This window comes from Pavona decussata, unplaced genomic scaffold (assembly GCF_977016875.1).
Source record: "Pavona decussata unplaced genomic scaffold, jaPavDecu1.1 SCAFFOLD_78, whole genome shotgun sequence".
Classification (NCBI taxonomy): domain Eukaryota; kingdom Metazoa; phylum Cnidaria; class Anthozoa; order Scleractinia; family Agariciidae; genus Pavona; species Pavona decussata.
Genome location: NW_028145496.1, coordinates 532,706 through 556,173, shown reverse-complemented (window position 1 = coordinate 556,173; position 23,468 = coordinate 532,706). Strand labels below are relative to the sequence as shown.

The 23,468-nt window shown below is 38.9% G+C and overlaps 2 protein-coding genes and 1 long non-coding RNA gene across 3 annotated transcripts; 1 reads left to right on the top strand and 2 right to left on the bottom strand.

The window, feature by feature from the left end:
* Positions 1-392: 392 nt before the first annotated feature.
* LOC146476193 (transcription factor E2F5-like) lies at positions 393-6,703 on the bottom strand. Its single transcript, XM_085114729.1, has 7 exons — positions 6,566-6,703; positions 6,325-6,434; positions 3,544-3,814; positions 2,999-3,260; positions 2,707-2,760; positions 2,033-2,080; positions 393-866 (listed from the first exon to the last, which is right to left on the bottom strand). The coding sequence occupies exons 1-7, from the start codon at positions 6,683-6,685 to the stop codon at positions 730-732; spliced, it is 1,002 nt and encodes a 333-aa protein (XP_084970855.1). The 5' UTR covers positions 6,686-6,703; the 3' UTR covers positions 393-729.
* Positions 6,704-6,794: 91 nt separating this feature from the next.
* Positions 6,795-19,536, top strand: LOC146476192 (uncharacterized). Its single transcript, XR_014865657.1, has 2 exons — positions 6,795-7,203; positions 16,666-19,536. It is a non-coding gene; the product is annotated as an uncharacterized LOC146476192 (long non-coding RNA).
* LOC146476191 (serine/threonine-protein kinase H1-like) lies at positions 12,828-22,191 on the bottom strand. Its single transcript, XM_085114728.1, has 2 exons — positions 21,068-22,191; positions 12,828-15,763 (listed from the first exon to the last, which is right to left on the bottom strand). Exons 1-2 carry the CDS (start codon positions 21,911-21,913, stop codon positions 14,930-14,932), a joined length of 1,680 nt encoding a protein of 559 aa, XP_084970854.1. The 5' UTR covers positions 21,914-22,191; the 3' UTR covers positions 12,828-14,929.
* Positions 22,192-23,468: the final 1,277 nt, after the last annotated feature.

Genomic DNA, 23,468 nt, shown 5'->3' with positions numbered 1-23,468 from the left:
AAGAAAAAACTTCAACCAGAAATCTGACTTGCCATTTTCTGCAAACAGGATATTGTACGCATGGCAATGGCTTACAAGAGACTAAGCTATAAAATTATTATTATACTTTCACCAATACTAGGCTACCGCAAAGAAAAATTTCAGTGCCCAAGGAGTCCATACTGAGAAATGTTAGGTCTTTTTCAAGATGTTGAAGACATTCCCATCAGTATTCTTCAAGCTAGTGGTCCCCTGAAAATTATCCCAGTCTGTCCACCCCCTACAAAATTCACCCTCCAAAACAACACAAGTTTTCCCTGCACACTAACAAATCATGTTCATGACCATGTGTAAAGTCTCCACAACATCTGTGACAATTTAAAGATGACATCCCATCTAATGCAAAGTATCACATGATCCAAAGGTTTTGGCTCCTTGCAACATTGCTCCTCAATTAAGATGCTCAATCAAAATGCCCTCCTCCATGCAATGATGAAGAATAATCCTTCCTGCCTGGTTTGAGGAAATTAATATCTTGGTCCGCCACTTATTGTTATCATACCACTGTGGAAAATGTTTTAGCTAACTCTCACAAATTATCATTTCCAGCACGATTTCAAGCTTGTGATGTTCCACTATAGATTAAACGCAGTTAATGCAAAATTGAAGAAGAAAGACAGCACAGCTGAACGTGGTAGTTCATGTACAATTCTGTGAACACTGTGATGACATTGTTTGAAGAGCTGCAGATTACGATGTCAAAGCTCCCGGTAATGGAGAAGCGATTGGAATGTCAAATAAATCACAGACACCTTCCGAGTCATCCAGGTTGAAGTAGTAGTCATGTTCTCCAGGGGGAGGTGATAACCTAAGAAGGGGTGCATAGACTGCAAAGGAGAAAGAAAACAGTGAATTATTACCATGAATGGCCATTGAAGGGCCCAGTGGAAATGGGAGTAGGTTATGATTACGCTCTACTTTGGCCTAATCTACTACTAATCATAACTATAACAAAATTGTCAAATCTAATTGGTTATCATTAGCCATGATTTGAACATTAATAGAACAGTGTACGCGCCATGCCTGGAATAATTGGACAGTACGCGTCATTTGTGCATGCTGTAATTAAATCGATCTTGAAACTTAACTGTTGTCCTTTTCAGAGATAATAAAACAAACAGGAAGAAACAAACATTTCAAATACAACATAACAAGGATAAGAATGGTGTACAGACTTGTTATCACGTTTGCACTTTAGCTTAAACAGAGAAGAAAGAAAATCATTTTGAGCATCACTTTGCAGTTGGTTTGGTTTTCACGCTAAAGTCATAAGCTTGTTGACAAATTTGAGCACTTCAATCACAACGTAAACATTGAACTACCTTTGAACTTTCTGACACAATAATAATTGTAACCATTGTGTATGTCAAATAAGAGTAAATTTGTAGAAACTGGAATCCAAGGCCTAATTACCACTTTCACCTGTTTTCCACTGGTCCCTTAAATTGAAATGCAGATGTACTGCATTGACAAGTAGTTGTTCACTCAAAAATTTTAAGGTTATTATTCAGAAAAATTGTGTGTTTTGTGCCACAGTAATTTACACATGCAAGTGGTGATTAAATAATTAATTTGTACAAGAAAAATAAAATATGGTCGAAAGCCATCACAACTGGTCAAAGGAAACTTCAATTAATTATTTATTTATTTTAGTTCCAACAGTGCGTACCCCCTTCCTCCCCCGGTATCAGGGGGAATTTTTGTACACATTGTTCCTTCCATTAGTCTATCTGACAGCATTTGATGGCATCATGATTCTGCCCTCAACAGCACTGTCACTTTCTTTTAATGATAAGTACATAAGATGGCAGGGACACTTTGGGATTTGCTCATTCCGTACCCTGTAGTTTGTTAAGGATTAAGTTTTCAAAAGCCTTGGTGAGAGCCCAAAGATTGAGCCATGATACAGATACCGGCAAGAACCCTTCCTTCCTCTGGGATGGCTGTTGACAAGTGCCATGAACGTGACTCACACTGCAATAAAAATTCATACCTTCTGCTGACATGAACTCATCCATAACTTCCTCGGCAATATTACCCTCTGAGATTTGAACAGAAAAGAAAAGTCAAGCTTCAGAGTTTCTGTGCTTGGCAGACTACAAAAGGTGGCAATAATTGCTGCCATTTGTAGTATTGGCTAACTCTTTAATTCACTGTATGCCTGCCACTGGTGCAACCCTGACTTAGTGTCATTGTCATGTATTGCTCGTTTGCAGCCTTGTATAAAGGATTGTCATTCCTCCAAAACTACCATGCAAGTTTTGTTACATATCCAAACTTTACTAGTGCACACTATCATGTGGTAAATATAACAATAAAACTTAATAATTATTTGTCTAATAATGAAGTCACTAAGGTTAGATTGTGAAGTTTCAACTGTCGACTGCTAGTCTTCATCATGTTATAACGTCGACTGATTATGTCTCATCATCGTCTCAAGGATGGCTGTGATATAAAAGTTAATGGTGAAGCATGAAACCCATTCAAATGGCGAGCATTTGAAATACCATGATCTACAACTAAAGTGACTGCATCTTGAAAAAATGACTGATTTTATTTATAGCTTTACTGGTGAAATAAAGTGTTGTGATACAGAGTTTGGATACAATGTTTGTGTCAGGACAGCGGGAATATAGCCTAAGATACAATACAAGTACGTTCCTTTACCTTTGAAGCTGTTTCCAAATATAATGTCATTAGCAACTTCTTTCAGCTCAATTGCTAAGAATACAAACAAATGTGCCACATGAATCAATCACATTCAACTGCAACAATGTATATTATGTATGCTGAGAAAGTCAGATCCAAGGACCCTTAGCGATACATGTGAATTAAAAATTCAATCTTCGGCATGATTGTCAAGTAGCAGCTTTTAAACACCTGCTTATAACAACATCAGTTAACATACTTTTTGAGCAACTCATGAAATTAAAGATGTTTGCGAAACATGCTACAATACCTCTACTGCTCTCTAAAACTTCAGTCTTGACTGCAACACCCTTAGAGTTGACGTCATTAATTTCTTTTGAATTTGTATTGGTGTCCATTGGTTCCTCTCCATCTTTCACTGCTTGGTGGTTATTTGAATTGACATCATTAGCTGGCGGTGGTACAGGTGTCACCACTGGACTGCTTGCGGCAGCATCTTTGTTCACCAAAAGCACATGGATGGGACCATTTTGGCTTTTCAAATGGATCTGGTACTTCCGTTGCTTCATGTTCTAGAGAGCAAAAACCAATGTAAAATTGGAGCTGGATGATAAAACACGTGTGCGGTTACAAAATAAAATCTGCTTGAATCTTTCAATAATAGGCCCAGTTCAAATATTGCACGTCTAGCTTATTGGATTTAATTCAATTGAGGCCAGAAAGATACAGCTTTTCTAATTCATAACATTCAGGTTGTGTCGATAACTGTGAGAATCTTTCTTCTACATGGCTCTTTTAAAATTGCAAAGGCAAAATAATAGTATTGAACAGCAAAACAAATTAGTTTTAACTCACTGTCTCTGGAATTGGAACTTCAAGTTGTGTTCCAGATGGTGCTTGCACAACCAACAATGTGTCTCCCCTAAAACTGTGGCAGACATCCTCATAGGTGGCATAAGCCAGCTGCTCATTTTCAGGATCTTCTGAAACATTCTTAAGACTTTGTTGAACCCACAGTCTTTGTTCATCCAATTCCCTTTCTTTGTCCTCCAGTTTTTCCAGCTCTCCCTTCAAATGTACAAGTTTGTCAGATATTTCTCTCGTATTACATCCTGGACCTGCACCTCTGAAAATGGAAGAAAAAGGAGAGTAAAATTACCAATGAAGCCTGGTTGAAGTCCTGTATTTACGCTAATACACTGTAAGCCTGCTTTACCGTCAGTTGTGTTTATCTAGACAAAAAACTGGTATACATGTATTTTCTCACTGGTTAATATATGGACAACAGACGATGAAATTGGCTCAATGATGGATGCATGAGACTGAATCTAATACCATCTGGAATACTTCTTGCCATTGTTGCACTGTGCAATGTTATCATACAGTGTACGCTTCAACTTTCAAAGCTTGTAACGGTGCAGTACTCTCAACAGAACCAACATCCCTTACAGTATTAATAGTGTCACAACTATGTGAAAAATTACACAGAAAAAAAAAAAAATTTCATATAAGTGTCAATGTCTTAAGCTCAGAGCACTAATGGGGGACACTTTCCAAATCAAATTGGAATTTAGAGCTGTTGGTTTTTGAGGAGAGGGGAAAACCAGAGAACCCGGAGAAAAACCTCTTGGAGCAAAGACGAGAACCAACAACAAACTCAACCCACATACGATGCTGAGTCCGGGAATCGAACCTGGGCCACATTGGTGGGAGGTGAGTGCTCTCACCACTGTGCCATCCCTGCTCCCCTTGAGAAAGAATTAATGCCTGTCTTGTTATGTTTCTATACAAAAATGCAAAAAGTATTGATCACACTGCACTTATGCCTGTTCCCCAGCATCACATAAAGGACAGAGTGTATGTAAGAGAGTGATTGTATTGATTGGAATTTCAGCTGAAAGATCAGATGTAGTCCGAGGTTAGTTTAATCTTGGTATTTTTCCTTACAAAAGAAACTTTACTCCACAATCAATGTAGACTCTCTGCTCCACCCAGTTGTATATATGGGTACTAGCAACATATCGCTGTGGGTAACCCTTCACAGAATTAGCATTCTATCCTGGGGGATGGGGGAGAGTTGTAATACTCCTGGTTACTTGGTGCAAAGTGGGCGCCGAAAGAGCGTCAAGCTCTAGCTGTATGAATTGCTTGGGCTTGAAGAATGACTTTGTCCACTTGGTGAAATGCACCAACATGAAATTCTTGATTCTAAATGAAATGACTTGTCAAATAACACAGCAATAAGAACAGGCATTTTCACAATGCAATGAGCAAAGTACAACATGTGTAATGTGGCTGAGTTCATGTTGTTTCAATTTTATGTCACCCACCAATGAAATAAAAACAAAACTTCTCACATGTTATGAGCACAAACAAGAGAAACAAGAAAGAAAAAGGAAGAGTTTGTTCTCTTTCTTGTGGTGACATCACACCAGTTTGCACGCGACTTCTGCTATACCTGTGCTTATCACATAAGTGGGTATCATACATCACTACCCCTGCACTGTTTACATTTTGTGATAAAAAAAACAACAAAAGTTTATTTTCTCTGTACCTTTTTCACACCAGTTTACACAATGGATTATATTTATCTTACATTTGTGCTTACAGTTTTCACGCGAGCTAGAATAAGGCTAATGGTGTGGCAATTATTTTCTCTGTTGGGTACATTCCAGATAATCTGAATCATGCAACATGAGTGATTTTTCAAGCAATACAGATTTTTTCACCCTAGCTGCATGCACATGTAAGTCTTTCTGCATTATTTTTAGGAATGAAAAATGAAAATCTCATTGACCAAGAATAATGCATGAGGTCCTGTTGTTGAGTACATTGCACGAGTTTCCTGTGTGGTAACAAACTTCCCACAGGTCACAGGGTTGCTTACCTTCAGATGGACGAGCTAGAACAGTTTTAACACGGGTGGGAATCCAAACAAAAATATCAATATATTTAATTATTTTAGGCTTATGTTGCCCTTTCAAAGTTTCACCCCAACCCTCGCATAAGATCCTCGTAAATGCAAACCAGCTATTGTTCAAATTAGCAAAAAATATGCCATTAAAGGTCACTTGAGGACTTGAGGATGTATCAAATGCCACGGAAATTCACTTTCTAAATTTTATGTAATCGATGATGAAATCTATTTGGAGCCTAAAGTCGTATGAGCATAGTGCTTCCTCCTTTTGTTTCGTTTGGCTTACACAAGTATATAAAGCTAAACATTTTTGCGAAATATAACTTGTATTGGAAGCAAACCAGCACTGTGATCGGTCATAGGATGAAAATTAATTAATTTCTTGGCAAAGGCATTCGATTACTTGAGTGAACTAAAGGGCGCCAAAATAATGGCGGCAAACGACCTTCGAAATCGAGTTTGCGCGCTACAATCACGCGTTCTAGTGCAAAATCTAGCAAAAAACCCGGAAAATGTACGATGCCTTTTCCCGTAAGCGAACAGTTGTGTCAAAAGAACTAGCATCCATAGAAATTTAAAGGAATCGAGGCTGAGAATCTGGAATAAAGTGCTCTGAAACACGTCCCGCGAGATGAAGGGAACTGCGTTGGAATTCGCTTGTTGTCCCGCGCGACTGCCTTTTGTCACATGAAACAAATTTCCCGTTTACAGATACTCACTTCCATTGAATGCTATTCTTCGATTTCTTCTCTATCAGACCTATTCCTTCGAGAACATTTGTAATATCATAAATCCGTCGCTTCTGACGTACGGCAAGCGTGTCGGCGGCCTAAAAACGAACAAGGTAAACAGTGTAAAGTGAATGCTAAATGCATCGGGGGTGAGCACAAAGAAAGGGAACCGAACATAAAATTACTTGTTATGCGGGTTGGAAAACTCGGATTTTCTCCTTCTACTTACCACTTTGAGATCTAAGACGCCATCTTTGGCTTCCTGCAACAAACTAACGAATTTCGTCGTCAACAAACCAAGTGATTTTTCATGACGACTTGGCGTACCCGGAGAACCGAAATCCGCCATGATAGCCAAGCATGCTGCAGAAAGACCGTGCGTTGCTGTGATTGGCTAATAGAGAAATTTGAATAGTGCGCCCGTTGGAGTCTCTGTCGACGCGGTATCTCAACTGGGGGAGGATTGTTCGCTATTTTTTCATTTGGAAATTTGTTTTCTATTTTTTTTAGGTCTGAATACAACACAAAACTTAAGAGACAGAATAGCTAATTACATTGGTAATAAAATAATTAATTTTGGTGTTTAATAAAAATCAACCAAGAATTTTTAACGCATAAAACTAGCGTTTCACACCACCCCGGTGAGTTTTGCGGCCATCTTTTTCGTCACCAGGGTCCTTGGCTCCAATCGTCTCTTTTTTCCCGCGCGCGGGTTTTTCTGGGGACCGCACCTCGTCGATCGATGTTTCCCGCTTTCACCGAAGTACAGCTTCAAATTTCGCTTGAAAATGGATAGGCTGTAATTTATACAGTAAACTTATCTTCCGAGATGTGCTTTACGAAGAAAAGAAACTGAAGAGCTTGAAGGTATGTAGAGAGGAAGGCTAGAAGTTTTTATCCCTGTTTTTGCAGCATAAGTAAGCTAATTTGCAACAGATGGACAGGGTATGAAATTTATATTTTTAAGAGATAAAGACCTTTTATTTTTATTTATTTATTTATTTATCAGAAGCCCAGAAGCTTAAAAATTTTAATAATATTAGATTAATTTAATAAGATTGCAAAAATAAGCTTAATATATTATAATTGTTTTTAAATTATCACAAAGCTAAATTGTAGTAGGGTCGGTAAAGCCTCATTTTGTGTTTTATTTAGGAAACGTTGGTATATAGGAAGTGTCATCTATCACCATGGTCAAGTTTTACCAGGGAGTGGGTGCGGATTAGGGTATTGGGGAAGGGGGTAGAAGAAGTTCATTGTGTTGCTATTAATATTGGCAGAAGTGATTGATTGATTTTGCATGCATTCATTTTCAAACCAATATTTTTTACAGCGATTAGACTGTTTCCTAGTCTTCCTGGCAGCCGTTTTTTGGGCTGTCACGCAACGCTCCCCCCAACGCTTTTCTTTTGGGGGGGAGCGTTGCGTGACAGCCCAAAAAACGGCTGCGAGGGAGACTAACTGTTTCCCAGAGTAGCTGGAAAACTTTCCCAAACATTGGATTGAGAGATGTTTTCCAGTCAACATAGCCTGGGGTGAAATACCGACCAAGGAAATCCCAGGTACAATTTGTTAGCCATGGTTTTGATTTAAGTTCCCTTATGCATCAGTCAATTTTAGCAGTACCCATGCTTCCCCCTCCCCCTCCCTTTCCCCCTCCCCCTCCTCCAGGGCATTAGTGGGGCATTTTTCACATTGTCTGTTCTGAAGATAGGGCATTAGTCTTCCCTGGGCATTTGACGACCTCCGTCTTTTGTTGGAGAGGCATTTGATGGCCGTCGTGATTTTCACCTCACAACACTGTCACTACCTTTCAATGATAAGGATTGGCAAAGATAAATAAATTTGTGATATTTAATTACATCTAAGGAGCACAAAAATGAGATGGTAGATCCACAGAATGAACATAGAGCTATACTGAGAAATAGGACTTACCAGAGACTTAAAGTTTGGCCTGAAATATTAACTGTCTGTAAAATGAGGGTTAAAGCCTAGGAACAAAGAAATCAACTGATTTGTTAAGTGTACTGTGACGGCATTTGACCAACTCATTTGCCCCCCCCCCTCCCCCATGGGACATTTACTGGTTTGTTTTTAAAAAAATCCTTATGCCAGGGCATCAGGCCAGACTTGGAGGGGGGTTGGGGTGGCATGGGTGAACATTGCTTCGAATTACTGATGCAATAGTGGCTCCAAAACCAGCCTGGATTTTAACCGCAACAGGCACAACAGGCAGAAGCCTCACCTCCCCCCCCCCCCCCCTACCCACCCTCTCCTAAGTTTCACCTTCATGTCTATTGCACAGCAAGTGCAGTATAAAACTCAGCCAAACTCAGCCAAAATAACTAGTAATAATCTGGGGCTTCAATATGGAAGAAAAGGCCTGCTGGCAGGGTCCATTGTGTTGAAACGCTTTGGGCTCCAAGCTTCAAAACAAAAATTGTTAGGCTCCAAGAATCCCTGGTAAATGGAGTACTACCCTGCTTTTAATTGCACAATACAACACTTTTGAGTTAGTTATCAACAACATTTTGAACAAGCTTACACCTGGCATGGAAATCTTGGATAATTTTCAGCTTTGGTATTTTGCAGGGCTCAGTTAAATATGACAATGTTACACTAGATCCCGGAACACGTGCGGGAAGTCTGTAAATGCATGCAATTAGTGACTTGACTTAGTTCCTTATCTCCTCTGGGAGAATAGGGCCGTTGACTTGTTTTCTCCATCCCACCCTGTCTCTCGCAGCGATGACAGCCTCTCCCCAAGTGTCAAAACCCATCTTCTGCCTCTCTCTTTCCACAGTCCTTCTCCAGGTCTCTTTCGGCCGCCCTCTTTTCCTCTTCCCCTCCGGTGTCCAAGTTAGGGCAATGCGCGGGTTCTGATCGCTGCTCATGCGCAGGACATGCCCTATCCACCGCCACCTCCGTCTCCTAATCTGCACACTGATGGAGCAGGTTTTTGCTCGCCATCTAGCCTCTTCATTTGTCACCTTCATTGGCCAATAGATCTTAAGTAGTCTACGTAAGCACTTGTGTAGGAATGTGTCCAGCTATCTTTCGTCCCTCTTTGTCATTCTCCATGTTTCACATCCGTAGAGTAACACTGCTACGACATTGGATTTGAATATTCTGATCTTCGTGTTTTTGCTCAGTTGTCCACTTCTCCAGATCTTAGTTAGTTTGTTAAATGCTCCTGTAGCTTTCCCTAGACAGTGCTTGATATCGTCCTCAGCCCCTCCATGCTTGGTTATTCTTGCTCCTAGGTAGTCAAAGCAATCCACATCCTCTACTTCCTGCCCATCTATAACAACTGTGTTGTTGCTGTTGGCGTTGATTCTCATCAGTTTGGTTTTCTTGGTGTTAATCTTTAAGCCTGTTCCTTTACCATTACTACTGAGATGGTTAATCTTCGACTGTATCTGCGTGAATGTACTTGAGATGAGAGCTAAGTCATCTGCAAAATCTAAGTCCTCTAACATAGTTGTCAACCTCCACCTAATACCTGTCCTTGTGCATTCGACTGATCTTCTCATCACCCAATCAATCACCAAGAGGAACAGGAACCCTGACATGTTGCAACCCTGTTTGACGCCTGACTTCACTTCGAACCAATCTGATCTTCCAGCACCATCTACCACAGCACATGTGCAGTTAGTATACATGACTTGCACCATTTTCACGATCTTAGTTGGTATTCCATAGCACCTCATGATCTTCCAGAGAGTGTCTCTGTGTATGCTATCGAAGACCTTCTCGTAGTCCACAAAACAAAGGTAGAGGCTGGTGTTCCATTCGGCTACCTGTTCAATTATATTTCGCAATATGAAGATCTGCTCAGTCGTGCTCCTTCCTTTTCTAAAGCCAGCTTGTTCTCTTCTCAACTCAGCATCCGTTCCAGCAACAATCCTCTTGATCAAGACTCTTCCCAACACCTTGGCGACAATAGACATGAGGGTGATACATGCAATTAGTAGTTAATTTTTTTTGTAGGAGTTTTAGTCTGACGGCTTTTGCATAAAACGTTAATTTGGACTGATTTGAAAATCTGCACTAGAAGAAGAAATTTGGGATATTGAAACACTTACCAACAACATTTAGGGTTTGGCCTTAGACCTAGCATTGTCCAACTGTTTAAGGTCAAGTTATGACTTTACAAATAGTGTTTTGAGTTATTATTATGGCAAACACTATACTAGACTTGAATGGTTTCAGTGTTGGGTATTGCACATTCAGCAAAAACGCCTGGCTTTGAAATGTGTTAGCAGGGTAAATAATGTGCAAGAACCAAATACTGTAGGCAGAGAAGGATTTGGCTGAGTATTAGCTACATGTATCCAATCTTCCTCTCACCAACCCTTTAAATTCATGATGACCGCCAAACCATCATTGGTTATGCAAGCCAAATCATCCATATTGCGATGAAAAAAGATAGCATGGACCACGTTTTCTATAAGTTTCTCTTTGTAATTTAACTGTACAGGAAAGCTACCTTGCTCACTGCTAGGGAAAGGAGAATTTTCCTGATTAAGTTGGCTGAATTAAGGGACTTGGCCTTGCAAAGAGGGTAATTCCTCTCCCGTTTGTTAATTTCATAGGGATCATGATTGTCACTGGACAAGACAGCTAGTACTGACATCTTTAGAAAAGTGATTAAGAAGAGCCAAATGAAGTGATAATCTGCTACATCACAAAAAATACCCAAGGACCCAATTAAACCTTGCCTTTTAATTTCATATCCAAAAATATCCAGAATTATACCCACCTTGATTAGTTACAGCTACCTGTGAGTGAAGTAGGTACTGTAAATATTTTCATTAGGAAATTTAGTTGTTGTCATTGCTCCCACGATATTTGTTTGAAAATGTTTTCTTTACTTCCCTCTCAATCCTTTGTTTGTACGGGATTCTTTACGTCTTACTTTTTTTTCAACTTGCGGAAAGGATTTGTCACCTTACACTGTATATTGATGATGATAAATTATTTTTTAAGTTTCAGTGGATTTAACCTGTAAATGAACGAAAGAAATATTGAAATCTTCACATAAACACATTTTAAGGCAGGAGACTTGCCAACTAGTTGTCTATTTTCAAAGTGTGGTTGAGGATTTGGAAAGAGGACTACCCTGAAACAGGTCCACTAGTGGTCAGAGAATAATAAGGGACTTGAAGCCACTGACACCATCACCTCCCCCTGTAGTTGTGAGATAGCTTGTGTCTCCATAACCCCCAGAGTTATGCATGTGTAAATCTAGTTCTCCAAGTATTCAAGCCAGCGCTTAGGGACAGAGTGAGCAAGCATTGCTTCCTGTTTCTGGTCCTCTTCCATTTGTCTCTTTGCACTACTTGTGTCTATTCCTCTCCTTCCTGACATGCTTTCTTCCCTTATTACACTTCTTATAGAATTCCAGCCCCCTTCCCTACAATTCACCTGCATGGAGAGTAACAGGGGATGGGTAGTCGAGACCCATTTAGAGCACCATTTTCATAAGACAAAAAGCCAACTGCAATACGTGTAAGGGTTATAACTAAGGACAGCATGCACAACCGTATATACTAATAGTCTCTATGGGCCCCAGCAACATGTGAGATGTTGATTACATCATTTTTAATGACAAAATACCAAGTTCAGTACTGGTCCTTGTGGGAGGAGGGTACTAGGACTCTCCTTTAAAGGACTGCATGAATGGCTATACTGGCCCTAGTTGATCAAAAGACAATAATAAATTATTATCAATTCTAATCCAAGACTACAAGCTAACCAAAATGCAAGGTTTGTTTAGAACTCTCTTCATACTTGCCTTTAACAAAAAAAAGGGCTTTGAAAACCAACCCCCAACCCCCTCCCCCTCTTCAGAATATCCAATGGCCTTCCTTTTATGGGACCCCTGTCCATTAATGCATAATTTGCAGATCATTTAGAGAGGAAAGTATACCAATGGATTACGTTTTTGGGTTGTGCAAGTTTGATGGATGGCTAACTTGAAGATTTTCTGGAAGGACAGATTATTTCCATTTCCATGCCTGTACTATATCCTATTTCAATTCCTGGTTAAAAGCTTGTGCCAAGGTCCTTTATTCCAAGATCTTCAGGGTCTTAAAACACAGATAAAATTACATGTTTAAAAACAGTTGGCCTTTTTTAATTTGAAAGGTAGGCAAACGCTTTGCACGTTAATTGAATGAAGAGATTCATTTGAGATCAGGTCAGATAAGGGGATAAGCCAATAAAGTATGTATGTACATCATTCAAAGATCAGAACAAGTAACTGTATCAATGATATATATTTAACTCTTTTAATGGATTTCAAAGTGCAGTTGTAACAATGACAGTGAGTGGCTGAGTGTATAGGAAATGAGTTTTAGTACGTACTAAATCATTGCTGGGATGAGTGACACCAAAACACCTTGATGGTACAAGATACTTTGTCTAAGAACTATCTTGCTCAAGTAGTCTCCCACACAGTTGTTCTTAGGGCAGTCATATTAATTACCTCGGAGTCTATTACAACTCCCCCAAAATGACTACATGGAAGACTATTGTTTTAGGGAAACACTTTGGATTCTGAGGCTGTCGAAGAGAATCTGTTTTCTCAGTCTTTCTCCAAAATGGCCACCAAAAATTGAAATATGCAGCTGTAAGCTGGGAAAATTTAATTTAAGATGTAGTTACCATCCTGAAAACATTTCTAGGTACTTTTCTTCTTTCTAAAATATTCTCTAGATTGAGGTTAGATTCTGGTAGATCTATTTTGAAGAAAAACTTCATGCTAAACTTTTAGTAACCAGTGACAGACTGTAAGACAGTAAATGAAGGGCTGCCTGGAAAAACTCCCTTAGTGATTTCTGATAAATTGCAAGATTCTCCTTCCAAATTGCCTTGCATTCGCTTGTGAAACAAAAGGAGAATTTGACCTCACATCAAAAGTCACTTAGGGCCTTATTCCATGCACTCCTTCAAATATACTGCTTCGAAAGGAACACACTACCTATGAATACCACTTACTATAATGTCTTCATGTCAGTTACTAGTACAGTTCTAGTCTGTTATATTTAATTGCTTATAGTACATATACTGGAAATAAATATACATCTCTTTAATTTTACTTCTTAATTACATCACCAGCATGATATTATACAAATTTGAGGTAATCAGGGTTGCACAAAATTTATAGATTCAATTTTCTTATCAAGGTGTACAACAGGAACTAACTCCTACCTGGAAATTCAGGTAAAAAGTAAAAATTTTAGTTACAAACTTGAATAGAACGTTAACATACAAAAGTAAAAAAATATGGTTTTTCTGATAAGAAAATAAATTATACATCCAAAATAGAAAAATGTTTACTGAATTCTGCATCCAGAGAGAGTAAATTGCATTTAGGCCATTACGAGACCTACATATTATATTCTTGATATCATATTATCATTATTAGTAATAATTTACAAACAGCGAGGCAATGATAAATTTGTTGATTTACTTAGTTTTTGAAAACATTTCAATGAACCATATATATAATGAACCATTATACATTTCAGTGTAACTAATTATTAATTTTATGGCTTATTGTGAAACACAAGAAATATATTATATCCCTGGTAAATAAAATTGTTTCAATTTGTTTTTTTTTAATCATACGACTTAATTTTTTTAGGGAAATCATGTGTATTTCTGCAGTTGATTCAAAAGTTTCAATTGGGCATATTATGATCTTGTTATATTAATTGTTGCTTTACAACACCAGAACTGCAGACAATTAGCTAATTCGCTAGCCCAATTTAGTCATATTGACGATTTGTATGTCACAGTAATCTGCTGCATTTCAATTTATAATAATTTATGGCTTTGTGTCTGGTAAACAGAAAAAGTTATTGCTCCCCAATTTATTCCACACTGTTGCAACATCAATGTTTCCTTTTTGCCCAACCCCTTTCCCTATTTTGCCTTCTTTCAATAAGCAGTTCAAATTTTGTCACTGAAACTCTTTTGTATCCTTTGAATTTGGTGCATTTTAATTTTATGATCACTTAAGTTTACAGCCAAGCTCATTTTTGATCAGCTAAGGGGGGAGGGGGGATTTGGTTTCTTTCTTCTCAGATTTCTGGGATCAAAGTGCTTCACTCCATATGCTCAGTAAAGTCATTCGAAATAGTAACATTAGAAGCACATGTATATGTCACCCCTACGTAGTTTCACTTGCAATTTATACTGTAACACTCACAAGCATACTATATGTTTTGTCAATAAGACCTCACTTTGAATATTATGCCTATACGACACACTTGCTGGCTAGGCTTGGCAGTTCAAACAGGGATAAAACTGGTTAACGCATTTCTTGATTGAGGACTGCTAGGGACAGAATTGACACAACACAGCGTGTTTCATAAGTAGACAAATAGCCGTGACGTCACTGCAAAAAACCCTTTATACCTCTTCAAAATTATTTTTAAAAACTATTTTTGTATTGCTTGAAAGATAAATTGCAATTCATTTCACCTACGGTGTGTCAAGCATTAAAAAATAAAGGTGCAATTTTCCCTCTGGAATGAAAATATCTGATATACAGCTATGATTAGCTACTGAACTATGTATTATGTTACACTGTATCATAGCTGCAATATATTTTGTTTTTCCATGGTGATGGAGAGAGTGGACGGAGTCTGTTAGGAGAGTTCCCAAGATGGGAAATGTCCATTTGCATTTCTTGTGTCTGGTGTTGTTCGTCTAAGAAGTTGTCCCTCATAATTACATGTAACCTTTCTCTATCAGGTGGAACTGGTAAATCTCTTGATTGCTCTTCATCAACTTGCATTGATGTATCATCCAGAACTAAGGAGTTAACCTTTTTGCGCTCAGGATTCTGACTTTCTCTGTAAGAGACAACTGTCTGACTTTTGCTTGTTCTGACCTGTTGTCTATTATGTTCACATTCTGTGTGCCAAAGTTCAGTTGTTGCAGACTCATTCTCAGTGCTCTGAAGTTCTCTGTCGTCTTCATTGATCACTGAGTGCAGTTTCTCAACCAACTGCTTTGTCAGCTTAACGTTAGACTCCCTTGTGCCAGAAGAATTGCTTCCATTTTGTTTGTTTTCTTGTGCTGGGGTATTTGAAAGAGAGGAGATCAGGACTGCATCTTGAGGAACAGTAGTGTTGCTCGAGCGTTTAAGTGAAAGTACAGATCTACCTGACTTGCCAGATTTGTTTGACCTTTGAGAACTGTTGGACCTTGCACTGTTTATCCTAGATCTGGATGAACTCTTAAGCCAGTTTTGGCTGACTGACCTATGAAGGTTTTTGTGACTCGAGGAACTAGCACATGACGTGATCCATGGATGTCTCAAACCTTCCTCTGCTGTCATACGAACATCAGGATCCAAAGCTAGCAAACGATCAATAAAGTCCTTTGCAAGATCAGAGACATCTTTCCATGCCTAAAAATAAAAAACAAAGAGATCGTTATTATTACCATCTGAAGGACTCTGGGCATAACCAACCTGTGGTGCATGTCAGATTGCTCTTTGTTGTTTTAGCTCAGATTCAGCAGAGGTTTTGCATGTGGCCTTGAATTCCTTCACAAAATATTGCCCCTATGTTTTATCTGTTGTTTTCTGCTTTGTTTTGTGATAAAAAAAAGTGTACAGAATTCTTATACATTTTACTTCAGTTTTTTATGTAGATAATATATTAGTCTTAATTAAGTAATTATATTTTTTCACATAATCATTATTTTCATACGTTGATTTGCACATTATAGGTATCAATTAAACATTACTGTTACTATTATCATGCACAGTCTGAACATACATATGCTTACAAATTAATACTGCAGCTATATGGGGCAAGATTCATAACCTACACATGTATATGCTACAATCAATAAACACAAATTGGCGGAAAAAATACTTGACAATGTTTTTGAATTGAATTGCAGTTCACATGAAAAAGTTCGGAGAAATCCGAGCAAAATCGAAAAACTGCCTAAAATTTAACATAGGTCGGTTATGCTCTCAGCCCTTTAATAATAGTAAGTATACACTGTCAGCTAAAACTAAATATTAAACCTATAAAATACAATGTAGAACTCCCAATTTCTACTTGGGGAAAAATTTACAGTAAAAAGTTAAAACAGATGTCTCTTGATTTTGGTTACGATTTCGTAAGTTAAGAGACATAGATAAAAAAGTCTCCAATAGTCAGTCCTCTTAATTTTAAGAGTCAGTGAGGACTTTAAATGTGCGTGCAATATATGCAGACTGCTTGAGAGCACTAATTTCTGCATTCTTCTTCTTCTTGTTATTATTGTAATTATTATGTTCAATCCTTCAACTGCTAGGAATCAACATCAACAGAATTTTACTGAACATATAAATATTTTGCAAGGAGGACAGTCAGCATGTGGAAGCCAAACTGCAGCTTTATAAAGCAGTAATTTTGTCATATCTATGTGCAAGAACAACTCTTGACCTGGGTGAAATTACCATCAAATGACTATACCTACTGTTGCAATATTGGTATTATCAATGTTAAAGTAAAGAACAACTTGCATTACATCAGTGATTTAATCACAGTTAGAAGCCCAGCATACAAATTAATGACTATGAAGTTTAATCTGGCAAGATTTGAAATATTTGTAGATTTTTAGTATTTTTCAATTGAGTGTACATTTTAATTAATTATACATTTAGTATTTTAGACTCTTATCTATTCTGGTACTCGCATATCTAGTTTTGTATCTATGTAAATACGCAATTCAGCTTTCAGGCTGCCAAGTATTTTATCAATAAACTATCTACATGTATCTAAATGGGACATTAATACGAATCTGCCATCAGTAGAGGCATTTAGAAGAGACAAACCTGAATCAGTTTGTTGACAACGACTGCAACAAATTGTCTGTTATGTACATCATAGTTCTTAGCTATATTTTTACGTCACAAAAGTATTCAGACTGTTAGTTTAATTTAATTTCAGACCAAAAGTTCTGGATGATTTCTTGGCATGTTTTGGATGTTTTTTCCCTCTTGAAATTTCAGATGAAACACTATAACTTACGAGAATGATGTGTTATTCAGTGAATGACACAACTTGGAAAAAGGAAATCCGAGTGCCCCTTATCGAACCTAAGACTTCAGATTACTAGTTCGGATACTCTACCAATGAGCTACAGGAGACTTGTGAGAGCTAAGGCCATTCAACCAGGTTCATGGGACGATAATCAAATTTAATGTCAATAACACAGGGAGTGCTTGCGCAGTCTCGCGAGCCAGAGGCTCATGATAAAGTGTTTGACAATAATCCAGATCGAATTGGAAACGTTGGTTTTTGAGGAGAGGGGAAAACCACAGTACGTGGAGAAAACCCTCTCGGAGCAAGGACGAGAACCAACAACACCTAGCTCAGTGCAAAATATGATGTCTCCAATAAGCCAAGTGCCTTATCAGTGATGATGGAGAAAGAATCTGAAACATAAGGAGCTAGGAGGAGCATTACTATCCATTATATGACAAACATCCTGCATGCTGCTAGGATTTGAATTTCGATGTGTGGCATATGTGCAATGGGTACTGCAAGCTATGATCAGTTTCATCTACTGAAGAGCTAGAACTAGTTGACTTTGAAGAGCGAATTATTCAGCTCAAAAAAGATGCCATCCCAACAAATGAAGTCACACTGTTGAGTGTTTCCTGTTATAAAATGATCAAGAATTTCCGTAATTTACACATTTTCCTAATAATTGAAAATTTTTAGACCTCTTTCTGGTCCAAAAGTTACTGTAATTTGTCCAGACATTGGGATTAACTTACAGCTCTGTTCCTAGTTCAATACCACCTACAGCTCAGTGCCAAATATGATGTATCCACTAAGGAAAGTGCCTTGTCTGTGATGGTACTTAGCAAAAGAATCTGAAACATACGGAGCTAGGAGAAGCATTACTTTCAATCATATGACGAGCGTTGGTGGAATAAAGGGCCCCTCCTGAAGTTTAGATTAATTTTGGTTTTTATTCAAAAGTTGACCAAATTCTGAGGGGAGGGGGTGGGGGAGGATGGACATAAGTTTCTCTAACATACCGTTGCAGGTCACAGGAAGGAATGTTTTTATTTTCTGTTTTCTTTGGCTTGCTCTCTTTTTTGGCATGTGGTCAATGCACTTTATTTCAGGAACTCACGCCCATCAGTTTCTTGGAATTTGGTTGTATTTTTTATAATAACCAACAACCAACCTTAAATTTGACCCAAGCTCTTCATACCCCAGCCCTTCCCATGTAAGCCCACTGCAGGGATACCACCAACATCTTGTTACATTTTGATACAATACTCTGGGTGCCGCCAGATGCTTTCGTTCTACAATCTCTGGTTCAGATCAAAGTCTGCTACTGTTTATATTTAAACCAGCGACAAAAGCATCTGGAGCTAAGCGTCACTGCTTTGAAAATAACAAGCCAATGACAATCCTGTTTAAATCAATCAATCTGCCCAGATGTTGGCCTACAATGCTGATTGGCTCCTGAGGATCATCTCAGGTCTTTCAACTATAAAAGTCTCTCACTGGTTGCCAAAAAAATGGAATTTGGTGGAAGGATACTGAGAAAACCTGTGAAATGATTTGAATGTGAGATTGGTCATGAATAGGGCAGAAGTGTGTTGTTTCAGATCAGAAAGTTCTATGACGCATCGGGAGCATCCTGTTCATTAAATGCCAAAACACAAGCACCTCTCCCTGAAACTGCACAGTTTTTGTATGGTTTCTGGAGACAGATCACAGTAACCAGCATTAGCCACGATGTTTTCCAAGAGGCTTTAGTTAATGACCCTTATGACACATCAACAAATTCCACTGGTCACATTTCGCAATTCTGTCGTCTTCATGTGCTGACCAATGTGATCACAAGACAATGTTCACTGTGATTGGTCTGAATTTAAATATGATTGGACTGAGGTGGCGTCAATTTGCTGATGAAATGCAGGACAAAGTGATATGTAAAATGAAACAACAACAATGCGGAGGATAGAATTTGAGGTCAAAATCGACCCTGCTCTCTCTATCAGCTTAACACACAAATCAGGACTGCTTATTAAAACCAGCTTGCTTAAATACCTGGTCCTTGTTCATTCATAAACTGCGCCATGTTTAACAGCATGGCACAGAAAATCCAGCTTAAAAAGAACAATGATTCTTATGAATAAAAACTTGGCACAAGTTTGCCATCACGTGTGCTCGTCATGTCAGGATTACAGTGTAATTTGCTCAGACAAAAGAACTCACTAAATTCAGTGCTTGATTTTCAGCCAAATTAAGGACTTTCAGAAGTAATAAGTATTTTCATTTTAATGATACCATATAATTGAATTTGTGATAAATCTTTAGACATGCAATACGAAGAACTATTCCCTTGTCCGATGTTTAAAACATTTCCGATTAAAGTTATCAGTCAGTCACTTATGATAATCGCAGTTTTGACGCAAAAGAGTTCACAGTAGTGCTAAATCACGTCGGAGGAAATCCTGCCATATGACAATTTTACACCACGGAACTACAGAACTTTTGTGGGTTTAAGTTTTGCAACTGATACTTATTCCCTAGCTTAGAAATACGACTACAAATAACAACAAATGGTTACAAATAACTGCAATGTAAACAGTGCCCCGTATTCTCTTGAATAGTTGTTTCGATATAAGCGCCAACCACAACAACGCGACAGGTTATTACCGCACAATGTCAGGAATGTTGTAACAATTCCCGCATCACATCACATCAAAGAAATGCTTCCCCGGAACATCACAGCGACAAGATGGCTTAGATAGCAAAGTGTACAGTGAAACACAACAAATCAAACGAAAATTCATGCTGTTTTTGCTACGACATCCGACCACATTTCCGTGCGAGGAAAATTACCACGATAATCCGGCCGTATATTGTTATCCCTCAAAAAAGAAAAAAATAACAATAGTAGTTCTTCTGCTTTGCTACGTTGTCAACGAAACGAGAATTTTTTTTTTTTAACAAATCGCTCGTCTCCTGGAGAGAGAACGAGGCCGAATATTCCAGACCGCAAAAGGGAAAACAATGGACTTCGCACCTTGCTCACAGACAATAGTTCCTTCTCTCTCCCTTGAGTGAACATTGCATTTTGATGGACAAACTGCGCAGAATAAAGCTTAGAGGATAATTTGTTGCTTTCAATAAAACTATTATGCGTTGAAAGTGATTCTATTCAATGAAGGTTAGCAAGGTCAACCTCAGCTTACGGCGGCAGCGATTTGAATTGTGTAATTACAGCGAACGTAATAACAAACACGCTACATTGGGCATTGGTTGTCGAACGGCTCTGTAATTCATCGTACCATATAATACCGACTTTCTTATCCACGGAAATAATCGCACACCACCAAAATTCCTTTAGTCAAATACTGCTTGGAATAACCTAAGGAAATATTGTATCAATTTAGACAAAATATCTGACAAAAATTCCCAATGAAACAACACCGTAACCGATACACATCTTCATTCTTTAGTTCCAAGCACGCGTTAACTGACATGTTCAGCGATCGACTAAATTCTCACGATATTCTTCTTTGCTAAGAATAGGCTTTATATTAAAGGTACGAGGTAGTTAACAGCACAAACAATTAAACTGATTACCATAAGGCATCAGGCGAAATCTGGCGCGAATAAAATAAGTGAAGACCGGTTAACAGAGAGTATTAAGTTATGTTATGTGTACACAAGCTCACCTCGCCACTGTAGGAATATTTCGCCTTCAAAATTGCCTTGTACAATCTCGTTCGGTTCTCGTCTGCAAACGGCATTTGTCCGCTTAGTAAAATGTGCGTGATAACTCCGATTGCCCACATATCTACCGCATTGGTGTACGACTGTCTCAAGAGTATTTCAGGAGCAATGTATTCTGGCGTCCCACAAGTCGTGTCCATTGTCTCATTTGCGGCATTTTGGCGCGTTTTCGACAGCCCGAAGTCAGTGATCATGATTTTCGAATCAACTCCTGGGTGATAGTACAGTAAATTCTCCGGTTTGAGATCCCGGTGAGTTATACCAAGCGAATGAAGATAACAAACTCCATCTAATACCATGTGCAACACTTCGGTCGCATCGCGCTCCGTGAACGACCCTCTACAAACAATTCGATCGAAAAGCTCGCCGCCAGTTGCCAGTTCCATAACAAGATAAACTCTTTCCGCACACTCGTACACCTCATACAACTGAACAATGTACTCATGCTTCACCTTCCTCAGCACGGCCACTTCAGATTCAAACACGTCCTTGCCCTCTTTTATTTTGATCATCTTGATGGCGTACGGTTGTTTTGTTATCTTGTGTTCAACTCGAACAACTCGACTAAAAGATCCCCTGCCTATGAGGGCCTTGATCTCATAATTCTCGGTCACGATGGGATCAAAGCTAAATCTACCTTCAACGACCCGACCTTTCTTAGGCTTCTTCTCGGTGCTTTTCCCCATTTCATTGTTCACTGTCGTTTCACGTGATGGAACTTCGTAGAACTTGCCGGTCTTTACATCATCTTCCGGTAACTTTTTGCTCTTGTTACAACCCATTGTCATACTAGAACTTCCCTCAAACTAAACATGTTTCTCTGCTCAAGGTGCAACAGCGCTGGGACGCATCGGGGAGAGTGATTCCGAATGCTACACATGAATGAAACCTTACATTACCACTTGTACAACAACAAGAAACCTGTCGGATCGCTCTCCATTTGTGTGACGTCAACCGTACTACGGTTAACGCCAATCAAACACAACCACTAATATCAACTCGACCAATCACCTCGCAGAGCAGTCATCTGAGTTCAAACAGAGCACTGTCCTTAATGTGATTGACAATGCTACTGGAGATACAAGCAAATTACTGAGCTCGTCATGAGAGCGCTACGAAAACAAATATCTCGTTATAAAAGACCTCACACGGTGCTCAAAACCTCTGGTTAACATGCAGTTTGGGTTAATGGAAAGACACAAAACGCCATTAGTTATGCTGGTAGAAGGTTTATTGTGGTTATCCCGTGTTTCAAAGGACACAGGCAGTTGATCCGGTGATTATGTCAAAATTTGACAATATCCTGCCACCGTGTATGGCTTTTGTTTGATGGAATTTACTCCACGGCGTTTCCCTTTGTTTTTGCCGCGCTCCTTTACAACGTTGTCTGCCTGCCAACCACATGTGTTTTGTTTTGGGCTGTTTGTTTTGACGGTTTCTTCTCGCAGGGGTAACGTATTTACAAATGCGTTGATTTCCTGATTAATCTGCCGCACGTCTGGACACAAGAGATCTTGCTAATGTCAATTTTTCATGTACTTAAAAAATCGATCATGCAGCGCAGGATCCCAGGTCAAGACATACACAATTTTACCCTAAACCCGATCCTCTCCATGTTTTACCAGAGAGCGCCGACATCTACCACGCCCTAAGGGGTCCGGGGACAGACGTATGAAACGGCAACCACAGTTTTTGTAAGATAACGGGAGCATAATTCACTGCCAAATAAAAGAAGTAAAATTCTTTACTCTTTAAAATTATTACGCAGTCCTGGGTGTGTGTTTAAATTTCTTTTAGCATGAAAACGAGCCCTCCGCCACGTAAGTTTTATCGTTTGCTCTTGCGCACTTTTTAGCGAATTTCCTTGTTCAGTTTTAAAACAACATATCGTCTTCAGCGCTTGTTGCAAGTGTATAAAATCTTTTTAGTCCCCACTCGACTTTTTGAAGTCTGTTTCTCGAAATTAAACAAATTGCAACAAGTAGCTGTTACACAATCGCCGTTCGCGTCAAGAGCCGTTCGTGTGCTTGTAGCGTTCTGTTGTGAGTGGAACTGAATTTTCCCAATAGGGGCTAGAACTTGGGCATTTGGCTTCAAAATTACACGTACAATTGAATGCCCTGATTCCCAGGCAATGTTATTTAGGTGAATGTTGGTCGTACGGGTTGCTCTGCCCCAGCATCTCTTTAATCGGATGGATAGTTTACACTCTAAGCGGACCACCCCTTCGGTCTCATAAGTTCCTTTGTGCCACCAACACTGCCAGACCTGGCATAAGCGCAGCAAGTTTCGTTTCATAATGCTTCTAATTTTTTTTACCGAAAAATGAAAATATATTCAAAG